At 39.1% G+C, this 17374-nt stretch overlaps 2 protein-coding genes across 6 annotated transcripts in view; both read right to left on the bottom strand.

Annotated features, from left to right (window-relative positions):
* Positions 1 to 4399: 4399 nt before the first annotated feature.
* irgq2 (immunity-related GTPase family, q2) lies at positions 4400 to 13845 on the bottom strand. Of its 2 annotated transcripts, none has more exons than XM_061983048.1 (2): positions 13628 to 13845; positions 4400 to 6422 (listed from the first exon to the last, which is right to left on the bottom strand). In XM_061983048.1, exon 2 carries the CDS (start codon positions 6389 to 6391, stop codon positions 5258 to 5260), a length of 1134 nt encoding a protein of 377 aa, XP_061839032.1. In that variant the 5' UTR covers positions 6392 to 6422; positions 13628 to 13845; the 3' UTR covers positions 4400 to 5257. The 2 variants fall into 2 exon arrangements, with proteins under 2 accessions (XP_061839032.1, XP_061839034.1); XM_061983050.1 differs by having other exon boundaries at positions 4400 to 6391.
* Positions 13846 to 13909: 64 nt separating this feature from the next.
* The window catches only part of LOC133621146 (sialic acid-binding Ig-like lectin 14), a 35349-nt gene continuing 31884 nt past the window's right edge, over positions 13910 to 17374 (bottom strand). For 3 of the 4 annotated variants that reach the window (XM_061983044.1, XM_061983046.1, XM_061983045.1), the window contains one exon: positions 13910 to 14951. In XM_061983044.1, coding sequence (XP_061839028.1) covers positions 14628 to 14951 — 324 coding nt within the window. In that variant the 3' untranslated portion in view covers positions 13910 to 14627. The remainder of the gene's footprint in view (positions 14952 to 17374) is intronic. The other variant, XM_061983047.2, reaches the window with a different exon arrangement.

Here is a 17374-nt window from a genome sequence, read left to right as displayed (position 1 = left end):
AAGTTTAAATTATGAGATAAAAAGTTTAAATTATCAGGAAAAAAGTTTAAATTATGAGATAAAGTCTAAATTGTGAGATTAAAAATCATAATTATGAGATAAAAAAATCAACATTTTAGATAAATCATGATTATGAGAGATAAAAAAATTAGATTAGAAAATCATTTCATCTCATAGTTATGAGATAAAAAGTCAAAATAATGAGATAAAAAATCGAAATTATGAGATAAAAAAATCGAAATTATGAGATTAGAAAATCGAAATGAGATAAAAATGTCAAATCTGTGAGATACCCCATTGATGTATTGATTGAAACTTTTATTAGTATATTGCAAAGGAAGAGAATACATTATATGAAACAGTACAGTTTACACAGTACAGTACATAGTCCGCAGAAATGGTAACATAAACTTAAACACGTTTTTCAGTTTGTTTAAATCGGGGTCCACGTTAATCAATTCATGGTACAAATATACACCATCAGCATAATACAGTCATCATAGAAGTTATACAAGTATATACATTTGATTATTTACAATCCGGGGAGGGGGTTAGGTTTGGGTTGTAACTGCCTGGAGGTGTTCTTTTAGTGCGGTTTTGAAGGAGGATAGAGATGCACTTTCTTTTACACCTGTTGGGTGTGCATTCCATATTGATGTGGCATAGAAGGAGAAGGAGTTAAGACCTTTGTTAGATCGGAATCTGGGTTTGACGTGGTTTGTGGAGCTCCCCCTGGTGTTGTGGTTATGGCGGTCATTTACATTCTGGAAGTAGTTTGACATGTACTTCGGTATCAGGGAGGTGTAGCAAATTTTATAGACAAGGCTCAGTGCAAGTTGTTTTACTCTGTCCTCCACCCTGAGCCAGCCCACTTTGGAGAAGTGGGTAGGAGTGAGGTGGGATCTGGCGTGGAGGTCTAGAAAAAACCTGACTAGCTTGTTCTGGGTTTTTTGGAGTCTTGATTTGAGGGTTTTAGAGGTGCTGGGGTACCAGGATGTGAAATAATTGGTGGTAAATAATTCATTATGAGATAAAAGGCCAAAATTATGAGATAAAAAGTTGTAATTATGAAATAAAAAGTTGACATTTTAAGGTAAAAAGTCGAGATAAACATTTTTAATTATTAGATGGAAAGTTGATATTATGAAAATAAAAAAGTCATAATTATGAAGTTAAAATTTAACATTTTTTCTTGCCCTGATGTGGGATCAGAGCCAAGGATGTTGTTGTGGTCTGTGCAGCCCTTTGAGACATTTGTGTTTAAATCAACTTTGATTGATTGATGATTGAGACAAAAAGTTGTGTTTGTCTCATCATTTTCGACTGTCTTATCTCACAATTTTTTACTTTTTATCTCATAATTTCAACATTTTATTTCATATTTATGACACACCATCGAATATAATTTTTTTTAAGTGGAGGAAGCGGGCTTCCGTGCAGCTGTGTTGGGCAGCCCACTCACACCTGTGTTCGCCTGGGGGTTTGAACAATGTTGTGGAAAGTGAAAAACAAATAGCAATACAGAGTTAGATGTTTACTAAAGACTCCTTTATTTGTTCAGAAGCATTTCCAAGCTTTAATTCCACGTAGAATTCAAAATTAAATAGTGCAGTACATTACAATATAATTGCATGGCATATAAAGCTATAGGGTGATAATAAACTCTTTGTTGTGCTAATTTATCATTGTACTAAAATAAATTGTCTTCTATCATATTGGAGGTATCAAATGTAAAGTAGTAGAGAAAAAAAGAGGCGTTCTTTCTCACATGTGCAGATGACTTCAGCAGAGACCACTAACATACTGAAACCTGCATCAAAATATAACTGTTTTTTATCGGCTGATATCGATAATTATTGATATTTTTTAACGACCAATGGAAAATAGGGAGCAGTATAAATATATATGAAAAGTAAACATTTTTATTTCAAATGTAACCTTTGTCTAATTATAGTCCCCTCGGCTTAAAGGCAGAAAGCAAATTGAAAACCAACAATGTCAAGTAAATTGTAAAATCATATTGAACACTCAATAACACATCCTTAAAATTAAAGCGTAGAAAATAAGGAATATGTTAGAAATGCTTAATAAAGTGTAACAAAAGTGTGAAAATGTAAACCGAGAGATGCCTAAGAAGGACTATTTTCTGCAGGTTTAGTGGCAGGAAGCTACGGCTGTGTAACATTTAATTTGGTCCGTTATTCTTAATTAAATATGGAAAGGAATTTATGTTATGCATACATATTTATTTAAATATTATTGGACCAAATGACTATTATTTTAAAGTAGCACATTCTTATATTTTGTCATTTATTTCATTTATACAGTCCTGCACTTTAGTTCCTACCTGTTGTTTTTGTATACCCAAATAGGGAACGGACGAGGGTTGGAAAGAAAAGATGAGCGCGGCTAAGGTCTACGGTCTTTTTGACAAATTTCTTTACTTTCTCTTCTTACGCCATGCAAAGAACCAAGATGGTGCTGTTTTGCTGGGTTACCAGAGAGCAAGTGCCTTTGTTCACGCAACCAACTTCGCAACTTCCGCTTATTTCCGGCCAATTAATATGTGTATACATAGCGAACGTTTTATCGAACGCATTTTTATGGATATCAATTACCTGTCTATCGGCCAAAAATTTGGACACACCTTCTCCTCATTCAATGCGTTTTCTTTATTTTCATGACTATTTACATTGTAGATTGTCGCTGAAGGCATCAAAACTATGAATGAACACACGTGGACTTATGTAGTACTTAACAAAAAAGGTGAAATAACTGAAAACATGTTTTATATTCTAATTTCTTCAAAATAGCCACCCTTTGCTCTGATTACTGTTTTGCACACTCTTGGCATTCTCTCGATGAGCTTGAAAGGGTTTTCACTTCACAGGTGTCATAGTTTTGATGCCTTCAGTGACAATCTTCACTGTAAATCAGGGGTCCTCGAATCCGTCCCGCGGGAAGTCTCAATTATTATTTTTTTTTATTTGTCCGACCGCTTCTGTTAGCTACCTCTCTTTGTTTATAATGTCTATTTTCTGCTGGATCTACTCTCTATTTTATGCTGCCCTTTTTTTTGGCTGCAGCTCTTACATATACTGTAAAACTGTACATCAGGGGTGTCCAACTCATTTGAGCTCAGGGGCCGCATGGAGGGAAGTCTGTGCACACGCGGGGCGGACTATTAAAATCATGGCATATAAACTAAAAAATAAAGACAACTTCAGCTTGTTTTCTTTGTCTTATTTTGGCCAAAAATAGAACAAACACATTCTGAAAATATGACAATAAAAGTATAGAAAAAAATACCCGGCAGCGATAAAGTTTTGATCAGGGGTCCCCAAACTACGGAATACCGCCCGCGGAAAGTTTCAAGTTGTTTTTTTTTTCATTTGTCCTTTCTAATCTATTTTCTACGGCTTGTTACTCTCGGGGTCTCCTAGCCGCTCAGGCAAATCATATTGTCTAAAAATGCATTTTCCCATCGATAACGTGACATCATCGTGTGTGAGGAATATATATATACATATATACACCCACAAACACACGCACACACAGCCCGGCCAATTTTTTTTAACCCAATGCGGCCCCCAAGTCAAAAAGTTTGGGGACCCCTGATGTAAATAGTCGTGAAAATAAAGAAAACGCATTGAAATGAGAAGGTGTGTCCAAACTTTTGGCCTGTACTGTATATACAGTCACAATCAAAAGTTTACATACACTTGTAAAGAACATAATGTCATGGCTGTCTTGAGTTTCCAATCATTTCTACAACTCATATTTTTTTGTGATAGAGTGATTAGAGCACATACTTGTTGGTCACAAAAAACATTCATGAAGTTTGGTTCTTTTTTGAATTTATTATGGGTTTACTGAAAATGTGACCAAATCTGCTGTGTCAAAAGTATACATACAGCAATGTTAATATTTGGTTGCATGTCCTTTGGCAAGTTTCACTGCAAAAAAGCGCTTTTGGTAGCCATCCACAAGCTTCTGGCAAGCTTCTGCTTGAATTTTGGACCACTCTTCTTGACAAAATTGGCGCAGTTTAGCTAAATTTGTTGGTTTTCTGACATGGACTTGTTTCTTCGGCATTGTCCACACGTTTAAGTCAGGACTTTGGGAAGGTCATTCTAAAACCTTAATTCTAACCTGATTTAGCACCACTTTTGACATGTGTTTGGGGTCATTGTCCTGTTGGAACACCCAACTGCGCCCAAGACCCAACCTCCGGGCTGATGATTTTAGGTTGTCCTGAAGAATTTGGAGGTAATCCTCCTTTTTCATTGTCCCATTTACTCTCTGTAAAGCACCAGTTCCATTGGCAGCAAAACAGGCCCAGAGCATAATACTACCACCACCATACTTGACGGTAGGATGGTGTTCCTGGGGTTGAAGGCCTCACCTTTTCTCCTCCAAATATATTGTTGGGTATTGTGGCCAAAGAGTATGTGCTCCAATCACTCTATCACAAAAAAATAAGAGTTGTAGAAATTATTGGAAACTCCAGACATGTACTGTATATGTAAACTTTTGATCGTGACTGTATATATTGTTTTATTGGCCCAGCTCTATTACGTGCTGTATGAAAATATTAAGAAGGTAAAGGAAAACAACAAAGAAAAGAAGAAGCTTCCTCTAACTCAGTGGTTCTTAACCTTGTTGGAGGCACCGAACCCCACCAGTTTCATATGCGCATTCACCGAACCCTTCTTTAGTGAAAAATAAAAACTTTTTTTTTTCAAATTCAAGACAAATGTATATGTTTTTGGTAACACTTTAGTATGGGGAACATATTCTAAATAACAAAGACTTAATTTAGAGTTATTTGGTTAGGGCCAGGGTTAGAGGGTTAGGGTTATAATAAGGCCATGCCGAATAAGGCATTAATAAGTACCTAATAATGACTAGTTAAGAGCCAATATGTTACTAATTTGCATGTTAATAAGCAACTAATTAATGGTGAATATGTTCCCCAAACTAAAGTGTTACCATGTTTTTTTACTGGTGCACAAAATGAACCGTGCATGAACATCACCTTGTTCAAAGAACAAAACCAACACAGTGCATAAACTCATAACAAATTACACACCTGCAAATCAGTGTGACTTCTGCTGTTGCCGTATCCGTAATACGCCGATAGGGAGAAGTTTTTATTTACACGATGAGTTGGGTGTGTCTTGACCTCCGCCGAACACCTTAGCCTGACTCACCGAACCCCTAGGGTTTGAAAGAACCCAGGTTAAGAACCACTGCTCTAACTGAAAGCCGAGGCCAAAATCTTCTCTGCATCTGCCGCCATGTCATCGATGGCGCTGTTTAAGGCGTGCAACATGGCGGAAAAGGAACGGCCAGCCGAACGTGCGTGTGTGGGTACAGCCATCTGCATCAGTTTGGAAGAGAGTGTGGATGAGTCCCTCTCCGCTGCCGCCAGCCGGCTCTTCACCTCCCCCTTGGTGACCTCCACGGACAACGTGCACGTCCGCAAGCCTTTAAGTGTCGCCGGTTCCACACCTCGCTGCCGGGCCAGTCGCTCCACCGATGCATCGTCCAGACATAAGGATAATTGAGCTTTAGACAGGATTCGTACGGCTACACTCGTGTCCACCATGGAGGCCACGAAGGGAACGGGAATGGCTGACATGCCGCCAGAAAGGGAGGCGGCTGCCCACACCAGCGCTTTGAAAGCCTCCTTTTTCTGTGAGACCAGAGCGGCGGTCAGCGTTGGGAGCGCCATCAAAAGAGCATATGATCTGATTTCAGGAAGGTCTTTGGTCATGTCCTCCAGCAGGGTAGGGAAGTCCAAAGTCTCCAAGGCGGAAGGTCTCACTAGGTAGACTTTAGGATGGGTCACCCCTCTGGACGCCAGCATCTCCATACTTGCTCTCCTTTTTGCTTCGAGATACCTGTCTTCATCGTTCCCCGAGACCAAAAGGGTCAAATAGAGCGTTTGTTGCTGCAACGTGCGAGTCCGGAGGAACAGGTCCACAACGCTGGGCGGGGGAGTCGTCTGCGTGAACGCCATGAAGACCGCGTTGTAGCGGAGAAACTTGACCCTGTCCATGTAATGGTCACAGTTGAACGGAGACGAATCAGGGACAGGAGGGAGGTCCCACAGGCGGTAGTCGGTGTGTTTGGGGTTCACGTAGCACGTCACGTCCTCGCTATCGACCGCTGATGAGGATGGAGCTGCTCCTTCCTCCCCGGGACACAGGCCGTGCAGAGAGTTTATGAAGGAGGTCTTCTCCTCTCCACGGTCGCCTGCTATGGCCAAGTTGATCCTGCTGATCAGGAGGTCTTCCACTGCTTCTTTGACCTCAGACCACTTATTACTCTCCATGGAGTCTTTGAGACTCTCCAGCAAGTTCAGACCTTTATAGACGTCCACCATCTTCGTAGTCAACAACACATTTCAGTTATGTCTGAGACCACACAAATATCCATTTAAATGTTTGTAAAACTACAAAGATTTTTTCAGAGAACACTACACGGCCTTTTTCCACCACAGGAACATTTCCATGTAAATAAAATTCCCTCTGCGATTCCACCAAAAACTACCCGGATAGATTTAGTTCCACAGGAACAGTTTTTAGTTCCTGCGGGACTAACGGCGAGGTGGGACTTTTGAAAGGTTCCAGGAATTTTGATTGGCTGATTGGTTGAACACAGTTGGGACGTTTCTAAGAACGTTTGTTTTTGAACAAAACAACCGGCATTACAGTCTGCAAGACAACTTGTTTATTTCTTATTTTTTGCGTATCAACCCACTTTACAACGACGAGCAAGAAGAACAAAATTACTTGCAGGAACTTCTGTTGGTCATCTGCGTGCTGAAAAAGCCTGATCAGTGGAACCATCTTGCAGTGGTTCTTCTCAGCTGTAGTCTTTAATAGTGTGCAGTTTTATGCTGTTTATGAATTTTTACAAACTTCATTTCAATACACAACGTTACGAGAAATGGACAGACTTTTTAAAAAGTTTTTACTAGGGCTGTGAATCTTTGGGCACCACATGATTCGATTCTTGGGGGATTACGATTCGATTTAGAAACGCCAGTTCTATGATTAACTACATGCCTCCATAAAATAAACAGCTATGATAATTTTATATATTACTTAAAAGAAAAATGGTTTGGTTTAATAACATTCTACCAAAACATTTAATAGAGTCAAATACAAATAAGGCAACAAGAGAAATATCCAAAACTTTTTTTTTTCTAAATAAATCTGTACAGCAGATATGGATTATCTACATCAACAATATTATTTTTCTAAGTTGCTGCACAGGACAGATTAAAATTAAAAAAAAATTTAAATCGATTTAAAATTTTGTTTAATCGATTAAGAATCATTACAAATAACACCGTAGTTTGAAGAGAAATGTGAGATGAAGGACAAGTGGAACAAAGGTAAATCACATCAAATATTCGCTATTTACTTTATTAAATGTTGTAAAAGTAGTAATTTGTGTAGACATTCGTCTCAATCCGAGTGAACCAAATGCTAACAGGCTAACGCTAAATCTGATGCGTTAATGTTGACTCCGTGAAATAACACTGATGTGTATTATTTATGTATGGTTATATACAGCTGAAATAGACCGTAAAGACTCACCGGACCCTCATGAATTGATCATTTACTGGGTGGATGACTTTCTGACGCTTGGACTCTCCTGATTTTTTAATGTAAAATCCAGTACACCTTGTTTTTAAATAGTTTTGTATAATATTGCTTTGTATTTCATTTACTTCCACTTAAGTAAAACACATATGACCTAATATTTCTATGGATGTTCTCATTCATCCAGGTCATTGTCATCCCGGGGCATTCAATCGATCGCAACTTGACTGTTTGGTTTGTCTTAGAAGCCGTTTCACCTCTCATTGGAGTAGGCTCCATCAGTTCATTCTTATAGACTTAGTTTTGTCAGACCTAGTCTTAAACTTAGACTGGTTAGAGCTAGTCTAGCGGTTGGTGCCAATACCCCAGTAGGCTTTATCAGTTCACGCTCATAGACTTAGATTGGTCAAATCTAGTCAAGCGGCCGTTGCTAAAACCCTAAATATTTATATTCCAAGACCAGGGGGTGTGCCTGGGCAAGGATGGTTTCGCCCTATCGGTTGGTTTTGACCTTATATTGTCAGTTTACATGGTATCAGTGTATAAAAACACTGTACCACTCATCCATACGGTCACAGTCTGATTTGTATAAGCTACCTGAACTTTGAAATCTGGTAGAAACACAAATCACACACTTCTACAGGAACCTCTAGTTGCATGAACTAAAGGTTTAGTTCTTGGAACTAAAGGTTTAGTTCCGGTAACTAAAGGTTTAGTTCAGATCTTGGAAGTAAAAGTTTAGTTCTTGGAACTAAATGTTTAGTTCCGGTAACTAAAGGTTTAGTTCAGATCTTGGAACTAAAGGTTTAGTTCCTGGATCTAAAGGTTTAGTTTAGGGAACTAAAGGTTTAGTTTATATCTTGGAACTAAAGGTTTAGTTCCGGGAACAAAAGTTGTAGTTATTGGAACTAAAGATTTAGTTTATATCTTGGAACTAAAGGTTTAGTTACGGGAACAAAAGTTGTAGTTCTTGGAACAAAAGGTTTAGTTCTGGTAACAAAAGGTTTAGTTCTGGGAACGAAAGGTTTAGTTCTGTGAACAAAAGGTTTAGTTTAGGGAACTAAAGGTTTAGTTTATATCTTGGAACTAAAGGTTTAGTTCCGGGAACAAAAGTTGTAGTTATTGGAACTAAAGGTATAGTTTATATCTTGGAACTAAAGGTTTAGTTCCGGGAACAAAAGTTGTAGTTCTTGGAACAAAAGGTTTAGTTCTGGTAACAAAAGGTTTAGTTCTGGGAACGAAAGGTTTAGTTCTGTGAACTAAAGGTTTAGTTTAGGGAACTAAAGGTTTAGTTTATATCTTGGAACTAAAGGTTTAGTTCCGGGAACAAAAGTTGTAGTTATTGGAACTAAAGATTTAGTTTATATCTTGGAACTAAAGGTTTAGTTCCGGGAACAAAAGTTGTAGTTCTTGGAACAAAAGGTTTAGTTCTGGTAACAAAAGGTTTAGTTCTGGGAACGAAAGGTTTAGTTCTGTGAACAAAAGGTTTAGTTTAGGGAACTAAAGGTTTAGTTTATATCTTGGAACTAAAGGTTTAGTTCTGGGAACAAAAGTTGTAGTTCTTGGAACAAAAGGTTTAGTTCTGGTAACAAAAGGTTTAGTTCTGGGAACGAAAGGTTTAGTTCTGGGAACTAAAGGTTTAGTTTCGGGAACAAAGAATTTGGTTCTTGGAACTAAAGGTTTAGTTCCGGGACAAAAGGTTTGGTTCTTGGAACTAAAGGTTGAGTTCCGAGAACAAAAGTTTTAGTTCGAAGAACTAATGGTTTAGTTCTTGGAATACAATTTTTAGTTTAAAGAACTGAATGTTTTTATCTTGAAACTAAAGGTTTAGTTTAGATCTTGGAACTAAAGGTTTAGTTTAGTTCTTGGAACTAAAAGTTTAGTTCCGGGAACAAAAGTGTAATCCGGGTGACAAAACCTCATTTAAATATCCTTTCTATTTTTTTTCGTCGTCTAAACTGTCTTTGCGTGCGTCATTACGTCACGCGATCACGTGACCTAACGCGGCTATCAGACTAGCATAAAGCCCGGAAGTGGGCTGCTACCGGTGAGAGCGAGAGGGACACACTGTGAGGTTGCTGCAGGTATGTGACTCGGTTTTGCGCCTTAATTATTAACTACGTCTTCTAAACTGAAATGTAATGATGTCGAACTGTAGGAGCCGACGACCGGAGCCGTGGGTCGTCGCGAGAGAGTGTTGAGTGTGAATTATCTGCGGAATTGGTGAGTTGCATTTGTGTAGCTTTACGTAGCCTAGCCGCTGCATTCGTTTTGAATGGAGCTGTTAGCATCTACTTATATGCCCGCTTTCTCTGAATATACAGGTAAAAGCCAGTAAATTAGAATATTTTGAAAAACTTGATTTATTTCAGTAATTGCATTCAAGAGGTGTAACTTGTACATTATATTTATTCATTGCACACAGACTGATGCATTCAAATGTTTATTTCATTTAATTTTGATGATTTGAAGTGGCAACAAATGAAAATCCAAAATTCCGTGTGTCACAAAATTAGAATATTGTGTAAGGCTAATACAAAAAAGGGATTTTTAGAAATGTTGGCCAACTGAAAAGTATGAAAATGAAAAATATGAGCATGTACAATACTCAATACTTGGTTGGAGCTCCTTTTGCCTCAATTACTGCGTTAATGCGGCGTGGCATGGAGTCGATGAGTTTCTGGCACTGCTCAGGTGTTATGAGAGCCCAGGTTGCTCTGATAGTGGCCTTCAACTCTTCTGCGTTTTTGGGTCTGGCATTCTGCATCTTCCTTTTCACAATACCCCACAGATTTTCTATGGGGCTAAGGTCAGGGGAGTTGGCGGGCCAATTTAGAACAGAAATACCATGGTCCGTAAACCAGGCACGGGTAGATTTTGCGCTGTGTGCAGGCGCCAAGTCCTGTTGGAACTTGAAATCTCCATCTCCATAGAGCAGGTCAGCAGCAGGAAGCATGAAGTGCTCTAAAACTTGCTGGTAGACGGCTGCGTTGACCCTGGATCTCAGGAAACAGAGTGGACCGACACCAGCAGATGACATGGCACCCCAAACCATCACCCAACCATGCAAATGTTGCATTTCCTTTGGAAATCGAGGTCCCAGAGTCTGGAGGAAGACAGGAGAGGCACAGGATCCACGTTGCCTGAAGTCTAGTGTAAAGTTTCCACCATCAGTGATGGTTTGGGGTGCCATGTCATCTGCTGGTGTCGGTCCACTCTGTTTCCTGAGATCCAGGGTCAACGCAGCCGTCTACCAGCAAGTTTTAGAGCACTTCATGCTTCCTGCTGCTGACCTGCTCTATGGAGATGGAGATTTCAAGTTCCAACAGGACTTGGCGCCTGCACACAGCGCAAAATCTACCCGTGCCTGGTTTACGGACCATGGTATTTCTGTTCTAAATTGGCCCGCCAACTCCCCTGACCTTAGCCCCATAGAAAATCTGTGGGGTATTGTGAAAAGGAAGATGCAGAATGCCAGACCCAAAAACGCAGAAGAGTTGAAGGCCACTATCAGAGCAACCTGGGCTCTCATAACACCTGAGCAGTGCCAGAAACTCATCGACTCCATGCCACGCCGCATTAACGCAGTAATTGAGGCAAAAGGAGCTCCAACCAAGTATTGAGTATTGTACATGCTCATATTTTTCATTTTCATACTTTTCAGTTGGCCAACATTTCTAAAAATCCCTTTTTTGTATTAGCCTTACACAATATTCTAATTTTGTGACACACGGAATTTTGGATTTTCATTTGTTGCCACTTCAAATCATCAAAATTAAATGAAATAAACATTTGAATGCATCAGTCTGTGTGCAATGAATAAATATAATGTACAAGTTACACCTTTTGAATGCAATTACTGAAATAAATCAAGTTTTTCAAAATATTCTAATTTACTGGCTTTTACCTGTAGTTAACCCAATGAACCTTGGGTTGACTAAGGTTCATTGATTATCACTGTCAAACAATTTTCTGATTGTTCTTGGTTTGTTTTACTTGCTTTGATGGTTATCAGTGCTATGCACTTTATGAAGCAGTCCAGTCAACCACTGTGTCTGCTAGCACTCTATTTGTGGATGCAGTGTTTACATTTTGATACCATTAGAGAAATGAATATTTTGATATAACAATTATTATATTATTTAGTCTAATTGGATTTATGAATTATTTATTGTACAATAATAAGGAACATACTTTGCTATTTGAATACAGTATTATTATTCAGTATTTGAATGTATTTTCTTTTGTGTGCGCACTGGAAACTTGACTGGTCCTGCCCTTTTATACAGGCCAGGTTGGATGGCGAGCTTAGAGCCCTCAACTAGAGTCTGAAGCTTTATGCCTGGAACCGAACCACCTGAACTGAACTGAATCCACCCAACCGAGCCCCAGGCTGGTAGGAGGCTTCTCAGCAGCCGTCCTCTGTTTTTCCCCTTCTTTTTGCCAAAACGCAACAAGTTCATTGCGGTCCTCCTGAACATTCACTTTTCCCCCGTCCCTTCACTAAAACCCCTCTGGACACTGCCACCACAACGTGGACTTTGCGGGGCCTGTTTAATGAACTTGTGTTGCGCTTATACCATCGTTGGTATAAAACAAGGACTGAATCAAGTGCACTATTGTATTGTAAATACTGAATGTTCTGTGAATTGTTGAATATGTGAATGGCCATTCGAATTTACATGATGTGGTTTGTTTATTTTTCCTATTATTCTTTAATATAATTTGGTACCACTTAAACCTAAAACCTGTGTTCAGTCTTCATTACTCTCCATTCCTAGAGCTGAGTTTAGTTTCTTCTGATCTAGCCCAGACATATCATTCACTATTTTACTTAGTACTTGCACAGTGCTTTATTAGAGTAACATGCAGGTTACAAAAGGTTTAGTTCCGAAAACAAAAGGTTTAATTCGAAGAACTAAATGATTAGTTCTTGGAATGATATGTTTAGTTCCAGGAACTAAAAGTTTTAGTTTTTGGAACAAAATGTTTAGTTCCAGGAAATAAAAGTTTAGTTTTTGGAACAAAATGTTTAGTTCCAGGAACTAAAAGTTTAGTTTTTGGAACAAAATGTTTAGTTCCAGGAACTAAAAGTTTAGTTTTTGGAACAAAATGTTAAGTTCCAGGAACTAAAAGTTTAGTTTTTGGAACAAAATGTTTAGTTCCAGGAACTAAAGGTTTTGATCTTGGAACTAAAGGTTTTGATCTTGGAACTAAAGGTTTAGTTTAGATCTTGGAACTAAAGGTCTAGTTCCCGGAACAAAAAGGTTTAGTTCTGGGAACTCAAGGTTTAGTTTCGGGAACAAATAATTTGGTTCCATCCATCCATCTTCTTCCGCTTATCCGAGGTCGGGTCGCGGGGGCAGCAGCCTAAGCAGGGAAGCCCAGACTTCCCTCTCCCCAGCCACTTCGTCCAGCTCCTCCCGGGGGATCCCGAGGCGTTCCCAGGCCAGCCGGGAGACATAGTCTTCCCACCGTGTCCTGGGTCTTCCTCGTGGCCTCCTACCGGTCGGACATGCCCTAAACACCTCCTTAGGGAGGCGCTCGGGTGGCATCCTGACCAGATGCCCGAAGCTCTGTCATCCGGGGGGAGCTCAAAGTAAAGCCGCTGCTCCTCCACATCGAGAGGAGCCAGATGAGGTGGTTCGGGCATCTGGTCAGGATGCCACCCGAGCGCAAAAGAACAGAAAATAATTTGGTTCTTGGAACAAAAGGTTTAGTTCTTGGAATAACATTTTTAGTTTAAAAAACTAAATGTTTTGATCTTGAAACTAAAGGTTTAGTTCCAGTAACAAAAAGTTTAGTTCTTGGAATTAGCGGTTTAGTTTGAAGAACTAAAGGTTTAGTTCTGGGAACAAAATGTTTAGTTCCGGGAACTCATGATTTTGTTCTTGGAATAAGATGTTTAGTTCCAGGAACTAAAGTTTTTGATCTTGGAACTAAAGGTTTAACTTTAAGTTTTCTGAACTTTTGGTGGAAAAAGGCCTATTAAGACAAGGTTTTCTCACCGTTAGGTCGCAGCAGTCCAACTCCAAAGACGCTCTCACGCCGAAGCAATGAGCCTCAGCTATTTAAAGTGTTTGTCGCGCATGTGGAACGTTCTAATCCAGCAGTCATCCCTAATCTGTTTAAGCACATAATGCAAAGGCAATGTGAAGGGTTGCCACTCTCACACAAGTCAACACCATTTGAAGTAATACATATGCATATAATCACCAGACGCTAATTAAAATAATCATGAGGTATTTCAAATCAAATACTTTATTATATGCACATCTAAATAGACATTGTTTGTGTTGTAGTTGCACTGTACTAGAAAACAATTGTGCATCTATTTTATTTTAATGATCTATGTTCCATTAAAACTCGAATAATAAACACAATATCAGATTAATTTTTGACCCAGCTCTCATATTAGTTCGCATTGTAAGCCACAATTGGGGAAAAAAAGTTGTCCAAACTACACGTTTGGGGGAATTTTATCTATCATTCACAACCTCTGTGTAAGAAAAGAACAGATAACTTTTTTAAATTTATTTTAATTCGTAATAAATGCAGTCATGGGCTCATAAAACATCCAAAAACTACTAATGATACTCTATTTACAGTTTGTGACCTGAATATTAGCCAAGTATTAGTGATATCGTTATTATAAGCGCTGACGCAGAGGAACAACTTTTAGCAGAGAGCTGAATAGCTTGGGCTGCTATATTGACATATCGAGCTGCTGCATCGCCTCTGAGTTGGTGAAAGTTAATTTGAGTTTATAATCATGCCTCTCACTTGGATAGTAGAAGGTTGTGGACATAAACCCACAAGTTGGTCAACTTTGACATCCAATTTACACCTGGAGATGGCGAGAAGGACACGAAAAGAGGTTACCCCCTTGAATTGAATTGAATCGTGTAGTACCCCAAGATTCACAGCCCTAATACATATGTTTGGCTCCTGTCAGATGTGGTTCAGCCATGAATGATCCTGCACTGCTTAGGGAAAAAAAAGTTGAGTTCAATTATCTCCATGACCATCGATGACATCGTTGCACATCATTGTTTCCTTCACATTTGAATACAGGACCTCCTCGTCCTCTTTTAGCTCGCAGCACTGAGGTCCGCCCTCCTGCGTTCCCTGGCATTCCAACAACAGCTCGGATTTGCCGTCATTTCTGCAGCCCGCTTTCTTGATCTCCGCGTACTCCGTAGCCTCGTGCTTGGACGGCGCCCCCCTGGTGTTGTTTCTCCTCAGCGCTGAGAAGTTGATGTCGGCGTAGTCTACGTCATCTTTGTCCTCGCCGTTGACAAAGATCTCCTTCATCCCTCTCGGGTCAGTTTCCTGTTAGGAACAAGTTTTTAACAAGGTACGGCAGCAACAGAATCATTGTTGTAAATAGGCCTGATAAGTCAATTAACAATTACGGTTACCGTAGTATTACCCATAGGTGCCGATCTACATTTCTGCCAGTGGGTGCTCGGTGTGTGTGTATTAGAGTTGTCCCAATACCAATATTTTGGTACTTCTCTAAATAAAGGGGACCACAAAAAAATTTCATTATTGGCTTTATTTTAACAAAAAAATCTTAGGGTACATTAAACATATGTTTCTTGTTGCACTTTTGTCCTTAAATAAAATAGTGAACATACAACATACTTGTCTTTTATTAGTAAGTAAACAAACAAAGGCTCCTAATTTAGTCTACTGACATGCAGTAACATGTTTTGTATTTTATAATTCTATTATTTTGTCAAAAGTATTAAGGACACGTGGTAGAAAATGAATTATTAATCTACTTGTTCATTTACTGTTAATATCTGCTTACTTTCTCTTTTATCTAGTTCTATCTACACTTCTGTTAAAATGTATTAATCTCTTATTTGATACTTTACATTAGTTTTGGATGATACCACACATTTGGGTATCAATCTGATACCAAGTAGTTACAGGATCATACATTGGTCATATTCAAAGTTCTCATGTGCCAGGGACATATTTCCTGAGTTTATAAACATTATATACACTTAGAAAAAACAAAATACATTTTGTGATGTTAAAAAATATCGATGTAATCATAGTAGTATCGACTAGATACTCTATTGTACGTGGTATCATTACAGTATACATTACGTCTGGTAAAACTCTATCATTTACAGTAGGGATGTCCCGATCCAGGTTTTTGCACTTCCGATCCGATACCGATATTGTTTTTGCATTTCCGATCCGATACCGATACTGACCGATACTGGCCTATCCGAGCATGTATTAAAGTTTAAAGTTATTTAGCCTACTTAGTTGTCAGAATCATGTTGAAAAGGGTTTTAGTACTCTTGATAACAACTAGCCAGCTGAATTAGGGGAGTTTGAATAATACACAATGGTTGGTAACAAGAAACTGACCTGTTTATTCAAGGATAAACACAAAATAGACAAAATTATACATGACAAACAGAAATGGCATCATTGAACTAGGGCTGGGCGATATGGCCTTTTTTTAATATTGCGATATTTTAAGGCCATATTGCGATACACAATATATCTCTCGATATTTTGCCTTAGCCTTGAATGAACACTTGATGCATATAATCACAGCAGTATGATGATTTTATGTGTTTTGATTAATTGATTGAGACTTTTATTAGTAGGTTGCACAGTGAAGTACATATTCCGTACAATTGACCACTAAATGGTAACACCCCAATAAGTTTTTCAACTTGTTTAAGACGGGGTCCACTTAAATTGATTCATGATACAGATATATACTATTTTGATGGTGTGGAGTCTGGACGTGTGGCACCGAATGGAGATAAGCGTCTCGACAGACGTCACAATATTTGAACAATGATGACGAAAACTGTTGTCTCTGTCGTGTCCGTGTGTCGAAAATTGTTATGCGCTTATTTTTTTTATTTGATTTTGTGCGTGGCATAGATTTGCCGTGCGTAGAGGACGCTTGAGCAGGCGCGCACCTTAGCAGCTGCGCTAGCATCACAGCTAACGTTAGCCATGCCGCTACCTCGCTCTCTGCTGGGAGAGGACGTATACGTATGTGACGTATGACGTGACAGTATGTGACGTGTGTAAGAAGGTGCACTTGCTGTCTGTGAGAGGGAGACACAGGAAAGAGTGAGAAGAGCCTGTCGTGTAATGCCAGCAGCTAAAAGCAACTGCGTGAGAATTGTGGATGTGTTGAAGGTGTGCTGGAAAATGCGGAACGGAACTTACGGAGCAGCAGAAAAGTGTAATGTATTATTTAAATAGGTGCGTTGGAAAACACGGACCAGGTTGGTTTTTTTTTTAAACTGGATCTGGATCGGCATTTTCCCATGCCTTGCCGATACGCAATTTTTGGCAAATATCGGATCGGGACATCCCTAATTTACAGTAGGCTTATGGTAATATTCGCTCAAAGTCCAAATGGCTTGTCTGGAGATTGGAATAAGTCAACATTGTTTTGCAAATGTCTCCCTAATGCCTGCATGGTTTGAATTCACATTTCTGGGACTTATGGGGATCCAAAATACACAGAAAGGTGCAAAAGGCAAGAAAATAAAGTTTTGCCTAATCTGACCCCTTTAATTTAGTGTAGTTAGCGATGTAACGGTAAACGGTATAATGATAAACCGCGGTAAAATTACAATAGTCCGCTAAGAGGATTCGGTTCGATCTTTTCGCCAATTTCCAAAGACAAGGTATTACAAATTTCAGCCCAATAACGTGCAATAAGAAACATATGTTTAATGTAACGTAAGATTTTTTTGTTA

Source organism: Nerophis lumbriciformis, linkage group LG21 (genome assembly GCF_033978685.3).
Source record: "Nerophis lumbriciformis linkage group LG21, RoL_Nlum_v2.1, whole genome shotgun sequence".
Taxonomy (NCBI): Eukaryota; Metazoa; Chordata; class Actinopteri; order Syngnathiformes; family Syngnathidae; genus Nerophis; species Nerophis lumbriciformis.
The sequence above is the reverse complement of the archived record's forward strand: the minus strand, read 5'-3'. Positions and strand labels throughout refer to the sequence as shown.